Source organism: Paramisgurnus dabryanus, chromosome 23 (genome assembly GCF_030506205.2).
Source record: "Paramisgurnus dabryanus chromosome 23, PD_genome_1.1, whole genome shotgun sequence".
Classification (NCBI taxonomy): domain Eukaryota; kingdom Metazoa; phylum Chordata; class Actinopteri; order Cypriniformes; family Cobitidae; genus Paramisgurnus; species Paramisgurnus dabryanus.
In genome coordinates, this window is record NC_133359.1 from 10,711,631 (window position 1) to 10,733,159 (window position 21,529).

The 21,529-nt window shown below is 36.3% G+C and overlaps 1 protein-coding gene and 1 long non-coding RNA gene across 3 annotated transcripts in view; both read left to right on the plus strand.

Moving 5' to 3' along the window:
- Positions 1–21,529, plus strand: part of immp2l (inner mitochondrial membrane peptidase subunit 2) — a 107,600-nt gene that overhangs the window by 9,855 nt on the left and 76,216 nt on the right. For both annotated transcript variants that reach the window (XM_065291954.1, XM_065291955.1), the window contains exon 3: positions 1,485–1,588. In XM_065291954.1, coding sequence (XP_065148026.1) covers positions 1,485–1,588 — 104 coding nt within the window. The remainder of the gene's footprint in view (positions 1–1,484; positions 1,589–21,529) is intronic.
- LOC135781458 (uncharacterized) lies at positions 11,014–14,152 on the plus strand. The gene is made up of 5 exons (XR_010545165.2): positions 11,014–11,320; positions 12,809–12,865; positions 12,953–13,016; positions 13,303–13,364; positions 13,524–14,152. It is a non-coding gene; the product is annotated as an uncharacterized lncRNA (long non-coding RNA).

Genomic DNA, 21,529 nt, shown 5'->3' on the forward strand with positions numbered 1-21,529 from the left:
ACTAGCCGGTTGACTTACCAAAGCCCCATTTTCGCGTTTATATTTGTCTTTAAGTCTCTGGTTATGTACTTTCCCAGTCCCCGTGTCACTTTGTGTTTATCTTTCGCGCCGCAGCACGCACCGTTATGGACTAGTCCATTTCATTGTGAAAGAAGGGGGTGTAAGTGTTCGGTGACAGAACATGAACTGGACATTTTAACTACTATTTCAAAGTTTCAACGTATTTCTTAAGAATATTAATACAATTTACAATGCTTTTGAAGTGTTCGTGATGATAAGGGTTTTATTTATTTATGTAGGCTATTTATTAGGTTGGTTGGGGGCCCCCCTAATTTGACCGCTGGTGGGGGGCCCCAGGCGGCCGCCTACCTATGCCTCTATGGTAAGACCGCCTCTGTATAGTGCCACAAAATAGTTAAAAGAAAAACAAATTGTCTAAAAAATTTTTACATCTTTTGATGGTCAACGTTATTTTTAAGCCTCGGCGTGTCAAAAAGCTGAAAAATAATTGATGTTCTTTTCCAGAACTAAAGTAAAAAAGAAACTAAAGAACTGAAAAGTTTTTGTATGGAATGAAAAAAAAAAGAAAGATTAAAGTTAATACAACATTCAAGTTTCCAATTATCTGCTTTCGGCACAGCATTCATTGCCATAATCCTGCATTCAGGCTAGTTTTTGTAAAATAAAAAATGTAATTGCAGTACACAAAAAATATGGGGTTTCCACGGGGTCCTTGAAATTCTTGAAAGTTTGTGAATGTGGGGAAAAAATTCAAGGCCCTCGGAAGTTTTTGAAAATAAGCATGCATAGATACAGGTCATTGAAAGTGCTTGAATCCATTTTCTGCAAGAAGTTTTCTGGAAAAATATCCATATTAGTGTGTAGTGTAGGATAATATCATACAAATTCTAGACTTTTTAAGCACACGTGCTAAACTGTTCGCTTTAAATGCTTATATCTTCTGTATGCGAATGTTGATTCATACCAAAATGCTTTTTTGCATAATTGTGTTTGACACATGAAAATGTCTCGGGTTACAGTACGTATGTAACTGTTGTTGCCTGAGAAGGGAACGAGACGCTGCGTCTCCCTTGCCATACTTCCCGTGTCCCTGTAACGCCATCTTTGGCAATATTTCAGATAGCGATATACTTCCTGGCTCCCGCGTCACCCTGTCTTTGTCGTTAAGCCTCACCATTGGTTGAGCTTGATATACACATTCAGACACACTTACCCCTGGAGGCGTCCCCAAAGTGTCACTGCAGCGACGCAGCGCAAGTTCCCTCGAAAGGGAATTCTAAGAATGTAAGGTAAAACGATGTAACCTTGCTCTCACTTAAAATGTGTCCCCAAAATTGATGGGTATTGGACCTGGAAAGTCCTTGAAAGGTCCTTGAATTTAAAGTTAACTATGGTGTGGGAACCCTGAAATACAATAAAAGCTAAAGCTAAACTAAATACCATTTGGTCTGAATTTTCCCCAGCCTTCTTTGAATCCTGAAGGTGGGTTGTCGCCTGACGTTGTGCTCCTCGACCGTTGGAGTGTAAGGAACTATCAGGTGCAAAGAGGAGACATTGTGTCTGTTCTGTAAGTAACCGCTCATTTTTATCTCCCTCACCACCAAGTTAATTCTTTGAAAACAGTCTGAAATGCCTTTGTTGAGCCTTAGTGACTGAAATGTGGTTGATTTTGTGCATTTTTTGAAACTTTATGACCAACAAAAGCTTTGATAAAACAGAGGTTCTCGCTCTGACAATTGCTGTTACCCATCTAGAGTTATTTTGATTTATCAAAAGCACTAATTGGACCGTTTCGAACCCTCTCTTTTCTCCTTGACCTTTAACCGAGCTCTTGGAGTACTGTATGCTAACTCGAGAAGAATCACTCTTGGGATAATGAGCTCTCGGGATAATAAGGGTTACTGTCTTTGCAGGTAATTGGCATGGATTCACTCTGATATAGTTAAAAGTGCTCAAAACCAAGAGCCTTTTTACATGGTTCTGTGGACGTGCAGCTTTTATCTAGGTGCTTTTTTACATGTGACTTGTATTTTGAAGCACCATAGTTGAAAGAAAGCATTTGTTTGAACAGGTTCTGATTGATCAAGCGTTTACCCAACTTGGTTCTTGATTGTCTGTATTCTGATTGTGAAGTCATATTTCAGTATAACAGTATATTAAATATGGATTAACCCCTTCAGACCCTGCATCCACTGAAATGAACATCACATGTTTTGTGGTTCAAACTAACAAAAATGCTGATCAACTAATCAAAATAAGGCACATTGATTAAACACTGGGAAAATTTCAGGTTTTAAGGGGTTAATTAATCAGAAACCTTCATAATAACAAGTCACTGTCAGTAGGGTTTCGTTGGCTACATACAAATTCGATTATTGAGAAAGTACAGAAGAATCGGTGTTCAAAACTATAAAAATGTGAAGTGTATATATAGCCTGCAGTTTTATGTTTCAAACAGAGATGGCGATAGAGAAAATGTTTTAGGTTTAGAAATGCTTCTTTGTTTACATAAGTATTGTATTTGCATGAAATAATAATATAACCGCTCTCTTCTGATTCATTGATTAAAGCTTATGTGTACTCGATAGAATGTTGTTTTGTTTGTAGCCAACCAAAGGCATATTTTGCTAAATTAGAGTGGATGAACAAAGATTCGCTAAAGCTGAAATATGTTCAGTAATTGACAATATGATAGTGGTGAATTTAGGGACCATCTCTAAAGTTACTTCTTAATATACACGTTTCTACTTTTAATAGGATTTAAATAGAATGACTTGTAGTCAACAAACAGTCACAAAACCAGCTGTGTTCATGTGGTCATCAGCTATAATGCACACTTTTTAGACTTATTCATCAAAATCAATCGTTCAATACTATTAAAGATAGAAACATATACATTATTGCTTTAGAGATGGTCCCTAAATTCACGAACATCAATGGCCATGTCCCAAATGGCACACTCTGGACTTGTGGACCTCTTTACCCCCAATTTCCACCGACTGCGGAATGGCGGCCAATCGGTTTCCATTCAAGTCAATGTGTGTATTTCCACTGACTGCATTCAAAATCCATCACAGCTCCCGCCATCCGCAAAAAATACGCAGAGCTTCTATTTTGGCCGGATGCCGGATAACTCCGTAGGGTGGAGCCATGACTTTATTGCGTGATCATACCTGAATTCGCAAGATCTTGTGTTGTGATCTGGGCTGGTCCAGTATGGAGCGAGATATGCGTCTTTATTACATGCGATAAATTAAATGATCTGAGAGAAATAAAACTATTTGAAAGAAAAAGTTATCACACTGATAGCAAAGAAGCATTTCATGAGAAAAAAAAGAATATTTGAGAGAAAAAGTTTTCATACCAATAGCAAAAAATAATAATATTTGAGACAAAAAAAAAGTTTTGAGAGAAAGTATTTTCTCATGATAGAACATAAAAAATATAAATTTTAAATTTTAAAAATTTATTTTTAAGTTTGTATATGATGAACAAGCAGTTACTCTTCAGGTGCTTTGAGGCTAGCAAGTGCAAAGGTAGAAACTAGATCACTACTCACTAAATAAGGAGTGAATCAAAACATTCATTTGGCATTTGCAAGTTTACCTAGCATGATGGCTAATTAGCGATTAGCAAACTAATAATATAATACACATTCATTCATGAATAAGAGTACCATTTCATTTTTTTATGTTTAATCTTCAGTGCAGTGAACTCGCTCAGCCAGCTATCCATCGAGTTGTGTGTCATCATCTTACTCAAACATTAGAGTGTCAGTGCTCAACTAAAAGCAGAGACGGCATCTATCTAGGTGAACCGAACAACGGTGTTATGATTCAGTTCGATTCCTAAGACAAAGACGATGCTTACCCGACTGGCCAATAGGAACATGGCCCCGCCCATGACACAATTTTCACAGAGAAAGCTAAATCCTGACGCGAGAGCAAGAAATTGCATCGAGAGCAAAGAAAAGCGTTTTGATAGAAACACTTTTTTTTAGAGAGAAAATGTTTTCACACTAATAGCAAAAAACATATACTTGAGAGATTTTTTTTCTCAGAAATAATTTTTAAAATTTCAAATTTATCAGAGTTCACACTTTGATAACATTGACGCGAGTCTAAGAGGGTGCACCGGAGTCGTATTTTGGGACAGACTTGAGCGCCACGCCAGAAATAGGAACAGAAGTTGCCCATCAGTGTGAACTCCTCTCTTCCGTCGTCTGATTGGTCTGATTGCTCTTTCCCAAGGACTTCTGGGTTGGTAAAGTGCGCAAAGCCTGCTTCAAGGGTTCAAACAGGGCAATGATGAGCACACTGATGAGCACACTTCAGAGCGTAAAAATGACAGATGGGACACCCTACGGACTTGTAGACTTAAGTGAGAATGCGCAATTTAAGGCCACGAGACTGAAAGTCCACATGAGGTGCGCCATTTGGGACAGGGCCATTGTCAACTTTATTTATTATTAAGTCTATCAGCAGTTACAGTATTAGCTACTAGTGATGAGCAGTCCGGCTCTTTTCATAGATTCGGCTCTTATGGCTCTTACATAATTTATTATCACTGGGAGACTTCTTTTTTTAGCCCAATTTAGCATTGTGAATAGTTTGTGTGTTGGTATACAATTTTTGTATCAATTTATTTTATAAAAGCCTTATTTATTTTTATTTTTTCATTACACAGTAAAAAAATGCACAGTTACGATTATTTAACATAATAATAAAACTTTAATTAATTCTCTCTATCGCTCTGTTTACCTGGCCTCACTACATTGGCTTTTTGGAGGGTCTATCCCCCTTTCTTCTTTCACATAATAGTCCTAGTCTGTCTTACCATTTGATTGGACGCATCGTGTGCCACATACAAATAGGACCCTGCCTACGTCTTGAGATTCGGCTCTCTCGCTGATGGGAGTCGTCTCTTTTCGTTCGCTACAAAGAATCGGTTCTTAGACTGATCACTAAACGACTCATCATTATTAGCTACACGTGTTGTAACGGCGAAGACCCCAACTCGTATACATCAGCAGTCCACTTCACTACACTATTTACATTATGACATTTGAATTAACGAGATAAACAACTTTTGTTATCTCGTGATCATGAGAAAACTACTTTTTGATCACGAGAAAACAAGCAAGCAAAATAATAATAGTGGACGGCTATTCTAGACTTCCGTAGATTAAAAAAATGAATAAAAAATGGTAAACATATTTGTTAATTTTATTTTATTTTAATATATTAATATTTTGCATTGTTTTATCTTTAGTTTATGCAAATATTTGAAAAGAAATATTTTTATTTAAGTTTTTGTTTTTTAATCCCTAGTTTTTTAATATGCCTGCACTTTGTTTGTGGCTATGTAAACCCATAAACCACTGATTTACAGCATTTTCTGTGTAATGCCTTATATTAAAAAACAGTGCTGGAAACAAAGGCAGATACAATACGTCTTTACCCAAAGATGGCACTCTTCCCCTGCTGGGAATTCACTGTGCTGGGAACATTGTGTTCAATCTTTGTTAAACTATTCTGAGGGGATAAAGCTAACACTGCCTGCCAATAATCCTGTGTAGACTTGACTTTCACTGAGACTGCTGGTGAGCTCGCTGAAGCCTCATATAACACAAATTTATATCCCATTTAACGGGATGTGTTTTATTGATAAAGAAAATGGTTTATTTTTATGTTTTCAAGTGAGCTGACCTTGTAACTGTGATTTGTTAAACCTCTTTCGGCTTTATATGGATATTATTAATAATGCTTTTTGTTAAAGAAACCTTCCATTATTTATCCCCCCCCTTGTTGTTCAAAGACAGTTCAATTCAATTCAAATCACTTTATTCATCCCTATGGGGCTGATAGATGACTTGTGCACTTCATTTCAGGTCTTAAACCTTATGATAGCTCTGTATGAGAAACAGACTGAGAACCAATGGCGTTTGGTATCAGTGATGTCAAACCTGATGCGAATGCAGTTTCAGAGCTGGATTGTAAATATTGTTATGAAATTTTAAAACAGTTTAAAAAAAAATATTTTTGTCTTCTTTGATGCTTCATAACTTTGGTCATTGTATAGTTAATTGTTGCGTAACACTTTGTTAAAATATCCCTCTTTGTTCCATACAAAAATAACATGCAGAACAATATGAGGGTATTTAAATAATGACCGAATTTAAATTTTTCTGTGTACTACTTTATTGAACCTTGTAAAGATCCACTGTGTAGATTTGTAGCGGCATCTATTGGTGAGACTGTGAATTGCAACCAACCTCTCATGGTGCATTCACACCAGCCGCGGTAGAGGCGGCAAAAACGTGCTATTTGTGCGAAGTTGAATGCTTGAACATTTGAGTTTACTCGCTTCAATCGCGCGTGGAATTATTCTAGTCATTCGAGACATTCGCGCAGAAATTTGCGCCATGGGAGGGGCTTCTGCGACTCCGCTGAGACTCAGCTCGCTTCCTGTAATCACGTCCCTACTGAAGCAAGGTCTTGATTGGTTAACATGGCGCGGAAATCTGCATAATTAAAAAATATCTCAACTCGCACATTTCCTGCTGCAACGCTTAATTCGCCTTCTGCGTAATTCGCGCAGCGCCTAACATGCATACCGCGCTGCAGGATGGCTAATCGCGTCTTTGCATTGACTTTACATGTAAATCACTCACGCTTGCCACCTCTACGGCGTCTGGTGTGAACCCTGCATAAGTCCACAGCTCACCCCTCGCTTGTGAAACGCATAGTGAAGCTACGGTAGCCGCCACAGAACAAACACGTCATCGTCTGAGACAACATTTTGACAAAACGCGCTTTATAAAGCAGTTTGTTCGTTTAGGGCTACTGTAGAAACATGGCGGCAACTTTCATGTACTGTAAGATAAAAACGGCTCATTCTAAAGTAATAAAAACCATACAGTTCATTAGGTAAAGTCTTTATACACCACTGATAATATAGTTATGTATATTTTATTATTATAATGATCTAATCTGGGCCAGATAAACCCTACGTTTAGAGGGCTATTTTTGATGCATGGTATCAGCACTAGTCATTGTTGTTTGAAAGTTTCCACATAAAAAGTTGCATGCTGAATGATATGAGGATGTGTAAATAATAGCAAAAGTTTATTTATAGTGTGAACTATTCCTTGAATGTTTCAGAAGTTTTAATAGTTGTTACCGTCTTTTTACATTGTTGGATTTTATGACAATCTAAACTGGGCCAAATAAAGCCAAGGTTTCTCAGTCTGAGATCTTAGCAAATCTGAATGTATTCATGAGATTGCTAGTGTTTCGTTTATCTCTGCCTGGGCATATCAAATGCTGATAATAGGGACTCATTTTAAAAGTTGTCTGAGGAAATCTTTCAGTCCACGGAGTAATATCTTATTTACAGAGCGCTCTTTATCTTCCGACGGCAGTCGATATGTGAAATGGTTCTGTCAGGGTGTTTTATGCGTACAGAAAACATTTTGTCATGCTTTCAGACTAAACAGGGACAAACTTGACAATTTTATGAATTGACGTTTACACATATTCATTTCCATTTAGCTGTCTGTAAACTAGCCAGTAAGTGAGAGTTCAGCATCTGTGAGGAGTAACTGTGTAATTAAAAGTCCTAACCATTTTTTATTGTAAAAGTAAAAATAAAATGCAAAACTGTTTTCTTACAAGAAGCATTGAGAACGACCAAAAAGCAGATAAATGTCCATCGAATTGCAGCGTGTGGTCAATTTCTCTCTTCTTTGCTGGTCTGCTTTGAAATGTGCTGGCCGGAAAATGGGATCTCATTGGGGTTGGATTGGGTTCTGTGTAATTAGCCGTCTACATCGAGTCCGGTTCAGTGATGGTTCGTATGGCCTCGGAGAAGATTTGTGAAACTAGATGAAGCCCGTAACTGAAAATTTTTGCATTCAGATAAGGTAGCAAAGATACAGACAAATGCGTCTTCTGCTTCTTATATTTTCACATTTGCATTCAAAGTGCACTCTTAGAAAGTATGTGTTAATTTTTTACACATCTTTGTTTGTTAAGCTTTTAACACATTATGTGTAATTTTAACACATTGTATGTCATTTTGTGTTGATTTTGTGTTAAAATAAAACACAAGTTGTGTTAAAAGTAACACAAAATGTGTTGTTTGAATAATAACACAGAGATGGGTGGATTCACTAATGTGTTGTTTTTAACACATTCGTTCTAAGTGTGTATATTTTCATCCATCAGTGTGTTTCCTGACAAACCCATGACCTTGGTGTAGCTAGCACTACACTCTACCTGTTGACTACTACAGGACCTCTGAGAAAACAGAGCTAGCTCACCAAAGATGTCTGACTGTGTGTCCTGTGTATGCTGTTGCCATGACAACAGGCGTCTTGCATCTTGTTTTCTGATGCATGTGTTAAGGAGTGAACAAAGAGTTTGCTGTATTTCATGAAAATGACTGTAGTATACTTTAGTAGTTACTATAGTAAACTGTAGTAAATAGTAGTATACTGTATTATTGTATTACAGTAATTACTATGCTGTTAACTATGGTGAATTGATAAACTGCTGTAAATACTTTAGAAGATACTATAGTAAACTGCAGTAAATAGTAGTATACATGTACTGTATTATTGTATTACAGTGATTACTACGCTGATAACTATGGTGAATTGATATACTGCTATAAATACTGTAGTATAGTTTGGTAGTTACTATAGTAAACTATGGTAAATAGTAGTATACTGTATTACAGTAATTACTACGCTGTTAACCATGATGAATTGATAAACTGCTATAAATACTGTAGTATAGTTTGGTAGTTACTATAGTAAACTGCAGTAAATAGTAGTATACTGTATTACAGTAATTACTACGCTGTTAACTATGGTGAATTGATAAACTGCTATAAATACTGTAGTATAGTTTAGTAGTTACTATAGTAACAATATAATTCTGTAGTATACTGTATTTAAGTAATAATTACTACACTTTTTTAATATAAAGAGTATTCTGCAGTCTATAGGATTTTGTAATATTGACTACTTGTGAATTGATAAACATCCATAGTAGGATAAAAGAATACGATGAAAGTTTTGATCATTTTGGTATCAAACATTCTTCAAAATATCTTCCGTTGTGTTCATCAGAAAAAAACATTTTATACAGGTTTGTAACAACATGAGAGTGAGTAAATGTTGACAAAATTTTCATTTCTGGGTGAACTATCCCTTTAATGTGATTTATTATATAATATTTAATCTCAGTAGGAAACTACATTAGCTACACTCATGCAATGAAACGCTCTTCAGATGCAGGCATAGCTGTTTTTCTGTCTTCGTGCGTTTTGGTTGTTTTGACTGTGATTGGAGCAGATTATGTTTCTCTGTATTGGATAAACATCAAAGAGACGTTCCTGGCACTCACCGCCAACAGGAGCTCTGGTGTAAAATGAATTACCAATAGATTGTAAGTTTGGCTCATCTCCTACATGAACTGTAGCCTCGGCCTACGACATCAGTGGGAGATGTTAGTCTCTTGACATATTTAGAACATAATAGACATAAGGTTGGAAGATCCACCAGATGGGAGATCTGTCCTGAAGGTGTGAAGGCTATTTATGTGTATTAATAGAATTGTTTTTTAATTTGCATACAGCTGCATCAAAGTGGCTTATTTGTGTTAAAGGTCCCATTCTTTCTGTGTTTTTGAAGCTTTGATTGTGTTTACAGTGCGCAATATAACGTGTGTTCATATTTCATGTGTAAAAAAATGCGGTATTTTTCACACAGCTTACTTATCTGTATAGCGCTGTTTTTACTGTCCTAAAACGGGCTGATGTCTTCCTTGTCCTATGAAGTCCCTCCTTCAGAAATTAGTAACACGTTCTGATTGTGTAGTTTGTTTATTGTGTTGTGATTCGACTGCAGCTTAGCTTACCGTTAGCTTAGCTGCCGACTGACGTATTCCTGTGGGCGGAGTTTAGTCAAAAAACTGTTCTACTGACATCATTAAAGAAGGAAGTATAGGGATGTGACCATTTAGGTACTGATATGTGTTCCTTTGGTACTAGTAGAGTACCGGTATACACTCTTTGGATACAAATGTGGACATTTTTAAAAGTTTCTGCCCCAGTAGGTCGGCCTACCAAATTTGGCAACCAAATAATCAGTTAATAATTGTATTGATTGCTCAGTCGTATTGAAAAGCCTTCATGTAAACACCTTCAACCCAATACGATTGAGGAAGATGGGATGCGAATTTGCATAATGGTGAAAATTTAAATATTTTTATTTAAAACACTCAAATAAAACTTAATTTTGAAGATGCTATGACAGAAAATGAACACATACTAGATTATTAATGAATTAAATGTTTTTACATCTAACAGGAATAGCTGCGTGAAGAAGTGAAACTAAAGGGTTAATAAACACAAACTAAAGCAAATGTTGGAGAACGTCTGGCGAACGATGATAAAAATTGTAAAAACTGATTATTTCCCACTATTAATTACATTATCTTAAAGGAGTGTAACTACTGTAGCATGTAAATAATGCACATAAATAACGTGTTCAAGAGTGCTCAACAATTATATCTAATCAACAGACACGTGAATCCTAGCTAGCAGGTTGCTCCAACAACAAGATCACCAGCTAACTTTACATTTGCAATAACTATTGACTAATACAACAACAGGGTTAAATAAACCCAAAGCATAAGTCCACTTACAGTTCTCACTTTTATCAGCTGGCTATCCTCCAGACATGACGGACCACGTCTTTATCTCATTCCGCCTGTGTCGCGCGTGCACGCTCGCGGTGCGAATCGCGTCCGCGTTGTTCTCCGAGATGCACTTTACGCCCTTTTGTGCAGCTAATTTTTTTTTTGACAACCTAGTTAAGGCAGTAGGGTTTCCCAGCTTAGGCGGGCCGCCCAACTGGAAAGTGCTGCGGGAAACCGTGTTCATTACTTCCTCTTAAGAAGAGTTGTGCACTTTTTATTTTAATACTACACTGTTAGATGTCGCTGTAGATTTAGCAGTACATTACTGTAAAAATCCACAGTACTATACTGTATGTGTACATTACAGTACAGTACTGCAGTTCATAATGCATTCTGGGTAAATTTGTTTGAGCGGGAAAATTTTACAGTATCTTTTGGTCTTGATGTAACCTTGCTGTAGCCATTGCTGTAATGTGCCAGGTGTACTTGCAATAATCAGAGAAAGTGCGCCAACGTCAAATCACACAGAGGGAGGGAGAGCACAACTCCTGGCTGCAGCTGAAGGAGGACGATTGATTTCTGGCAGTTCGGTAAGTTTGAAATATTTCTGTTTCATGAAAACTTAATTTTTAGTTTAAGAATGTTGTCAATAGTTTGTCACAATATTGTTTTAAACGTGCAATGAGAGAGAAAAACGGTCGCCAACAAAGTTTCAATCTCCCTCAGAAAGTAAGCTAACGTTACACACAGATGTCTACCGCTGCTTTTACTCGCTTTACACCTTTATTAATGAATATAGGATTGTTTTAACTAAATTATGAGGGTTTTGGTGAGTTTATATTGTGTTGAAAGTGTGGTGACAATGAAACTATTTTTAACGAAATGGACAAAGACCACCCGCCAGCGCGATCTTGCGGTCCCAGCATAATGGTCGTTTATCTCGGCGTTTCATCCGTTCAGTTAGCGTCAGAGAAAAGTATTAAGTTCGACTGTTTGGCAAGGCTGACTCGTGGTTGTAAACAGTCAGGACTTGTCACACCGTACACAGCATACTGTAGTACCGAACTCCTCCACAGAAGTGAAAACAAGAAACCTCATATTTAACTGGATACATGCATCGAACTCATCGCAGCTTTAACTTCGACCAAATATCATTCAGACCTGGGCTCATCTTAATATCAGATGAACGAAAGGGATTGCCGCGCTTATTGTTGTTGTTATTATATTACGGTAACGTTATATCAGCAAAAGCAGAGAATATCTTCTCTTAAGCGTTTTACACACCCAGTAAGTTGTCCAATACATTTTTATGGCATATTGTTTCCACCACATCAGATGCATTACACGCTGTATATATAAGTTTCCAAAACGCATCAAATCAATGCACAAAAAGAGAATGGGCTCCGCATTTACGTACCTTTGTCTTCTCGTCTCTGTCATCTGATCCTTCATCTCTGGATGTAAAATAATCCATAATAACATCGTGTAGGAAACTGGCATCACCAGGATTGCTCAGATTTAGGCGATCATGTTTATCTTTAAAGTGAGCAGCCAGCTAGCTACTAACTTAGTTAAAAAACTTTGCGTGAAATAGCGTGTTACACCGCAGCCGGTCCGGGTTAAACATTAGGGGCAGTCTTTTTACCTTGTCACTATAAATCGCTATTTTCTGCACTAAACGAGACATTTTCAGAGATTTTCTGTAGACAAGATGTTATAGAATAATAATAAAAAAAGACTTATTTAGATATTTATATGTAATATATAATATAACAACTAATATATATATATTTGTTTTACAACTGACTAAACACTTACAGAAAGGTTTTATTTGTTAGCATAGCATGATATTAGATTTAAACACTTAATACATTTTTAAATCAATCACTTTGTCTCTGCACAATGAACATTATCAAATATTATTAATGTTGTAAAGTTCATATTAGCTAAGGCATTACCAAAATGTTAAGGAATAAACTATTGTAGTAAAGTGTTACTAAATTTTTTTTACCATTTCCTTCACAATGTCTACTTATTTCTATGGCTAACAGATTTTGTAACATTTGTATTTTTTACAGTCTTACCATTGCTTGTAAGTCGGATTGGGTAAGATGGATCATCTTTAAAGGCACCAGGCAAGTACATGATGTACAGTTACAAGTCATGTATTTTTTGGCTGACTTTTTATTTGTAGTTTACCTGAGTGTCATTGCACTTTTCAGGAGTTAAGGCAGATGTGGAGGCACAACGTGTGATACCAGACACACACCAAGCACATTATGTTCGGTAAGTTTGCACTTTACCACTACAGTTTCTTTAAATACCCATGTATACACTCATTCACTCATTCACACACAACACTGTAACACGACCATACACAACATGTACACAATTGTCTTAGTTTGCCATGTAGAAATATACAAACAGAAATATTCAGACTTTGGTTATAAGAAATGTAATTTAATAATTGTATTTATTTAGCAGAGGTGTCCCTGGACTTTATTGACAAAAGATTTTGTTTTCAGAATAAAAAGTTGTGTCCAAATCAGTAACAATTGTACTTTCTGTTCAGGACATTCAATCATGACAGGATCCAGGTGGATGCTGTCCATTGAGGAAAGAGTTTGTTCAGCGGTAAGTGAATCTTCTGTATTTTAATGTAATTAGGTGTGGAACAGTAGAATAAGAGCAAAAGGTTTCAGAATAGGAGTAAGTTCAAGGCTGAGTTTAGTTTTTTAAAAATCTTTTTCTATCTTATATTTGTTGACTTAATGTTTATGATATTTCTAACAGGTTTCTGGATAGAATTAATTCCAAAGATGGGAAAAAGTGCACATCCAGACAAGGAGCAAGCAAAAAGACAAGGAACTTGGTGCAGAGAAAAGCTGTGGCCATTAACCCCCATGTGAACAGCTTCATGCAGTCCCTGATTGAGTTCGAATGGACGACTTCAAAGTAAAGGCCACTGTGGTCTGTCTGCCACAGTTTAATTTTTAATTTATTTTTAGTGTTCAATGAAATTCAAGTAGAATATTTAAAACTATGGGCCAGTGTTCTTTTTACCACAGTGAAATGTTACCTTTTAGTCGATGATGGACTTTAAACTGAAAACTTCAAACTATGGACCAGTGTTCTATTTGCCAGAGTTAAATATGTTACAGCAGGGGTCTCCAAACTTGTTTATACTTGTTGATTTTATTTTATTTAACTTGTTTATATGTTTATTATTGTTTAAAATCTTGTTTTAAATATGTTTTGTTTCAATTAAATGTTTTTTTTAAATAAAATTTTGATACATACATTGCTTGGATTGCCTTTTAATTCATTATGTTTTAATGTAGCATTTTTACCATATTAATAACTATAGATTTAAACCTAAATATCTAGCTATTATATATAATATTATTGTATTAACTGTAATAAGTAATAAATAGTATTTATGGGTCAAAATAGACATTACAGTAAATTACTGTAAAAATAGACTACTGTAATAAAATATTGTAAAATTACAGTACAGTACTGCTTTGTAACTATACAGTACTAGTTTGTGTACTGTAAAATGGCATTACAGTACAGTACTGTAAAACCAAAATACAGTAACTTACTGGCAACTGTGCTGCCAGTACCGTACTGTAAAAATACAGGGAAATCGTTAACAGTGTATATATCTTTACATAAATACTTTTTTGTACTTAAAAGCTATAATTTCATTCTTTTACTAACCCAACTAATGACTTTTTCCAATAGGATGCACATAAGGGGAAAAAGTAGCTTTATTCCACTTGAGTTGTGCACTTTTTTAAAATATCTCTTTACATAAATATTTTTTTCTTCTATTTAAAAGCTATTATTCGTTATTTTACTAACCAAATCACTCCTCCGCGCTTTCCAATAGGTTGCACGTAAATATCTGTGCATATGTTCCACCAGTACTCCATCAGAGCGGGTCTTCAGCACGGCGGGGAGCAGCCAGCACTTCAATCTGCAGCTTATTAAAACTAGACAAAGTGAACAAGTTGGTATTTTTTTGGCCAGAAGCATCAAAATTTAAACATGTTCTGTGTATGTAAATCCCGCGTTTCGGTCGGAGTGCTGTTCCCGTTTTCTTGTTCTTGACGTTCGCTGAATTCTGGGTTTATATCTTAATCTGCCGCTTCAGTGCAGTATAGCCACAGACCTATGTAACAATGAGCATGATCTCCCCAGACACTACAATAGGCTACTAATAATGTATTAGCATGGGCTGTTTTCTTGTACAAAATGTAATATTTTAAGTTAAATGTACAACATGTCAAAAATATATAAAATACTACAGTATACTTTCTATTTACAGTGGTAAAATTCACTATATTTACACTATATATTGTATAACTTGGAACTTTTACCAGGGTTTACTGCAGTACAGTATATTTATGTGGAAAACCTCAAATGAAAAACTCAAGACCGCCTGGGCTGTTCGTGAAACAATTTCTTGAATAGTTTCCTTTTGAACGCACAAACAACCGCATCGTCACAATGCACGCCGCGATCGTCGCCATGGCAGCAACATATTTCTGTCCCTCAGCAGTTAGAGTAGACTCATTACAGTCTGGTCACACTGATTCACTTCGGTCCAGCCGTACGCGGTCGCGCGCTCACCTACTGCTCACTTTATTATCAACATCAGGAGTGTTACAATTCATTTCCCCAGTGTCCCCGGTATTAAATTCCCAGTCACAGTTGGGAGGTCAGTGCTTTATAGAAGCCATAGTAATGAGTGTTAGAGAGATAGGAGACGTGGGCATGGCAGATTAAAGCGACGTGTCAACACACTAAGCTTCTAATAAGAAAGATATTCTTAAGGGGTATTACCGTCCGGTCTTAAACATCCACAAAAGCGATTACGGCCCAAAGATACATTTTAATGAATTCCAAAAATTTTATTCTGGGCCTTGTAGAGTTCTTGGTTTCATTAATATTAAGGCGATTCATACTTTTAAAAGCATTTATTTAATGTGTCTCTGCTACAATGTATTAATACATTTAAGTACAGAGTACTAAATGGTTAACAACGTGTACAGGTATACTTACGGTATGGGATAGGGTTTGGTTTAGGGTTAGTTGCATTAAATCATGGATAAATTACTATAGTAATTATATGAAATGTGTAACAAAGGAACTCTGAATATTGAATATAACCTGTAGTTATAATACATTAGTTAAAAACAAAATATATAAAAACTTGGCATCACCTCCCCAGTGTTATCCTTGCTATTTAAATGACCTTTGCCAGACATAAAATGTTTTAATTTGCAAGTAAAGACATTGAGTAGTGTTTGTTATTGAGTCTTTCTTAGGTATCTACAGACGTTCTGTATCTGTAAGAGTTTGCGCCCACTTCTGCTGTCATTTCCTCACAGCTATCTTAGAAGAAACACTCTCTCTACCCAGAGACTCAGATAAAGATTGATCTTCCTTTTACTTCCAAAGACATTTTTCTCTGCTTTCAAATATAGCTTAGAGCCTTTTCACTTCTCCCCTGAATGAAAAAAGCATGCATGCGTGTGAGTATAACAAAAACCTGCATGTCTTAAGGGAATGCAGAACGCTTTCCAGTGGTTTACGCTGTGTATATACAGTACTGTTCAAAAGTCTTAGGCCACCATGCCAGAATTAGATTTGTTGTTTTTGCAATGTTATAGTAATGATATAGAATTGTTTATCGGTCTCTTCATCCAGAAAATACAGGAAATGTGTGTATAGTATTAAAAACTGTATAAAAATCAGGGACGTGCACAGGGGGGTTGCTCAGGTTGCCCGGGCAACTGCCCATATGCCCTTCTCGACTCAAGTTGCCCTTCCGAGGTGGAACATTTTTTTTTTACTTTTACTTCGTTTACACTATGCAGCGTTCCTTCGTTACTGTATTTTAATTAATTACGAAATTTGTATTTTATTTTTAAATTGCTATCTTGTGTTTCTGGCGCATTCGCGAATTAATGACTCGTTTGAGTCGATTCCTTACAAAGTTTTGCAAATAAACGAGTCTTTTGAATCGATTCTTTACAAAGCGAATGGGCCAAACGTTTAAATTGGTTCGCGAATCAGTTTGAATGAATTGTTCAGATCGCTGCAAAAACGGAATCGTCCGAAGCTGTTTTACTCGTAACCTATGTAGAAACACGCAGAATATAACCATTTTTGGGTGACGTGGAAATGAATTTACCAATCTTTTAACTAAAAGCAAAACTTCACACATGTACCCACGCGACCTGTTCGTCGTCAGACACAGTTAAACGCGTGCAACCTCCAGAAGCATTGTCAGGGGCGCCGTAAGGGGGGGGAAAGTTAGGACGATTCTAAGGGCCCATGAACTTTTGAGGGCCCCAGCCAAGGACTGTGCCGCAAACGCAACCCCCTTAAGCTGAGCCCTCTTAGCTCCGCCCCGTCTTTACTCTGCGTTTTAGCGCCGTCTTTAATCCACGGTCTCCAGTGCGCGTGAACTTCAGAAGAGAACAAGGTGTGTGTATTTACTGCTATTTGCTATGATATCTGCATATGTGCGCTTCCTTACTATAAATGCAGTTTACACAATGTGACGCTGGAGCAATACAATGCAGTTTTCTTTCCACTGTAAAGTTCGCTCTGTTCACCTCAGTTTAAAAAAACACAAGGGGATTTACGTTCCCTGTTTTATGTTATGATTCTAACGCGAAGTCAGCCCTTATAAGCTGTTTTAATTAACATAGCCCGTATAATCTAATTAACATAAACTAAAATGCGATTGGTTACACACTTCAATGTTTTGTAACGCAATATGCCAAGGAAGTATTTTTATGCAGTCGTGAATCGAGTTGATTGTGATAAAACTGAAGGCTAAACTAGTCCAGTTATTTATATAAAAGCTTCTCACCTTGCAACAGGTTTAAGAAATCAATGGAAATCTATGTTGCAATCTGCTATAGTTGTCATTCATTTCATTTTAGAGTCCCGTTGATAAAAAACAGTCTGAAGAGTCATTTACGAGTATAGCTGTTTTCTCAAGTTCACAGTTTCAATGATCTGTCGTTATTTTTGCTTTACTGAAGCTGCTGGTGTGTGAAACTTGTTCTTTACTTTATAAATAATGCTAATAATTATAATACAGGCTTTGGTCAAGCATTTTTTTACCCAGTCTTATTTGAGGCATAAGGTAACTGTATAGAAAAGATGCATTGTTGTTGTTCGCCATTTTTAAATGTTACAATGTTATTGGTGTGTGTAACAGCTCAAGTATACAGTATGTCACTGAGACTGCCTGTGAAAATCAGACTGAAGTCTCAAATCTTATTGTGAAATAAAAAACATCACAGTTTAATTTCAAGCATTAATTTCACTTTGATTTTACTCAGTCAATATTAAAGATATCAAGTTTATATTTTCACAAAATGTTCTTTACATTATGTAGGATGAACTTATGTGGAAAACAGTAAACCACAAAGAAATACTTCAGCTGGGTTTTCACAGGCATGGTCACATTTATCTTTAATGTTTAAGAACGTTGCATTTTCTCTGAATATTCGATTAATGTACTGTATTTTTCAATTAAATTTACATTGCACAATAAATTATCTTAGCTGCAGACATTGTAGGTGTCTATAAATACTGATAATTGTGGTCATAACAATAGCAAAATAAATAGTTCTGTATTATTAAATTACAGACAAAGATTTTGAATAGCTACAGTAGGTTGGATTGTATGTTTAGTGCGAAATGGATATGGTGGGGGCCTGACCCCCTATTCTTTCATAGGGCCCAAAATTGCTAGCGGCGCCCCTGAGCATTGTAGCACAGATTGAAGAAAATCCATCGATGATTGACATCTGATTCGCTGTATACTGTACTGTATGATGTAAGTGATTCTCACAAAACACACGTGACATGACAACGTAAGAAAACATGAGTTTTGTCTAAAATCAGTTTTATGTAAGTGTAAACTGTCAATGTCCTCAGACCATCTTAGGAGATTTCTAACTTTATACATATGCAAAACTGTTGTCAGCTTACTTGTCTGATATTTCAGCTATAAGCTACATCAACATTGAGACTAGAGTTAATTTGTTAATTTGAAATGCTTGTCTATTCTGTGTTTGTATTCTTTTTTCTGTACTGATTGTGTGCGTTGCAGTTTTACACATACTGTAGATGTGCCCTTCATAAGTATTCTTCTGTTTGTTGTGGAGTCAAGAAATGTCTAAACATTAAAAGATGAACATGAGACAAAAGTACAGAATCTGTCACATAATTATTTTTAATTTGTCACTTAGCTGTGTCCTGATTGTTTACACATGAAAAGCATAAAATGTGTAGGATCAGTTTGATTCACGTATGTGCATTTGTGTACAACATACATAAGTCAGCATTTAATGCTGTTGTTCTTTGTTGTTAAAGCATGTATGTGTTGAAACATAAACAAAGGTTAATAAAATGTGACATTCTAAACTTCTGACATACTGATATTTATCTTACCAATTTCTGGTCTCCACAGCAAACAGAAAAATCTTGTCTTTACAGTTCTGATACTTATGGAGGGCACTGTATTGTGTGTGTGTGTGTGTGTGTGTGTGTGTGTGTGTGTGTGTGTGTGTGTGTGTGTGTGTGTGTGTGTGTGTGTGTGTGTGTGTTTGCGCGTGTATATCTAGATTTATTTTTTCATGAGTAACTAGTAACTCGCTACTTGAGTATTATTTTCATTGCATACTTTTTACTTCTACTTGAGTAATTATTTATTTAGTTACTTGTACTTTTACTTGAGTAAAGTTTTTGGCTACTCTTTCCACCTCTGTTAAAATCTTCATGAATCTAGGCTGAGTTTGCCACGTTTAAGCCTAAATAATCAGACAGATAGCAGCTAGCTACAGCTTGCAGACAAGCAGCCTAGGCTACAATTTTTTTTGGTAGGCATTAGGCAAACATGTTTGCTGATTTTAATAAAGACCCTGTTATTCTCAATCCTTCATATGGGCCGTGTTTAAAAAAATATTTAGGGGGGGGGTGCCCTTTATTTAGGTCAGAGCAACTGACCCTAAAAATTCCTGTGCACGTCCCTGATAAAAATGTAAACTGATGTGTCAAGTTTTTATGGTAAACTCCTCTTCCACTTGAGCAATAGCAGGAAACTGCAGGATCTCTTTAACATAAATAAAATTAAATCCTAATTTCAAATTTTTAAAGAAATTAGTCTTTTTACTTCATTCTGCTCAAAAACACTCAAGATGTGTTTAGTGCCAAGAGGTCACACTAAACACCGATGATGCCTAAAGAAGACATTTAGTTTTTTGTACATTTCCTATATTTTCTGTTTGTATCTTAATAAAATGGATTGAAAAATAAATATGGATGAACATTAAAACTTCTACCACAACAAGTCTGGTGGTTGTGACCAAAGACTTTTGCAAAAAAAGAAAAAATTGAAAGGGTTTAAAGGGATAGTTCGGCCAAAAATGATATTAAACCCATGATTTACTCACCCCCAAGCTGTCCGAGTTGCATATGTCCATCGTTTTTCAGACAAACACATTTTTGGATATTTTAGAAAATGTTTTAGATCTTTCAGTTGATTAAATGTAATGTTACGGGGTCCACGACCTTCAAGTCCAAAAAAGTGCGTCCATCCTTCACAAAATAAATCCAAACGGCTCCAGGATGATAAACAAAGGTCTTCTGAGGGTAATCCGCGCAGTGTTTGTCTGAAAAACGATGGACATATGCATCTCGGACAGCTTAGGGGTGAGTAAATCATGGGTTTAATATCGTTTTTGGCCGAACTATCGCTTTAAGGAAAACACCACCGTTTTCCAATATTTTCTGTTGTTCTTTGACAAATTATTCATTCCTTGGGATCCAAACAGGAGTGAATATAGAAGCCTCTGTTGGAAACTTTTTTAGCGAAGACCAGGAGACTTGGATTTCCTCGAGCAGTAGTCTTTATTGCAGAAAGCGTTCTTGGAATCAGAGCATAGAGCTCGGGGAGCTGCAGTAACCAAGTCTGACTTTGGGTATACATGCATTACATTTAAAGCCATTGGAAGGGGGCAGTCCCTTCAGATGGAAACAATGCCTTTAGATTACAATATAAACATGAAAGAGAGGTTACAGTCAGGCAAGAAAGGACAGCTGTAAATGCATTCCTGATCATCCCCCTTTGATCAGATAACCACTACGGCAGGATGGGGTCTGTGTAAACGCATCCCAGATCATCCCCCTTTGAGTAGATAACAAATGGTCAATATGCCCTGTAAAAACAAAGGCATGCATTCCAGCTTAGCTTTCATTACCTTGCTGTTTCTTTCATATTTAGGTGAACAGATACATATGATAATAATTAACAAAACAAAAACAATGACTTCAAATTATATTTCAACAATTCCCCCTTTGAGAGTTCTAAATAACTCTCACATAATTTAATTATAAACCTTCATAAGTCCATTCTTTGACATATGTTGGTTAACATAATGTCCCATCTTCTAGTCTTGTAACATTGGAAGTTACAGTCAAATTTGACGTGTGTGAATTGGTACAGAATATCATGATTCTGTTTTTTTTTTTCTGGAACCAAAACTGTATACTGAAAGTTCTGCAGTCCTTGAATGTAGATGCGTTGTGTTTTGCTGCTAACAGTCGTTTCAGATGTTACAGTATGTTTATTTTTTTTTTTTTGACACTCCAAATTCTTCGTGAAATGACTCTTTTGTCCACACTGATGGATTTCCAGGGTGACTCACACCAGGGTGTCACTGTCATGTCCAGTATCTGCAACACAAAAAGAAAGACACGAAAGA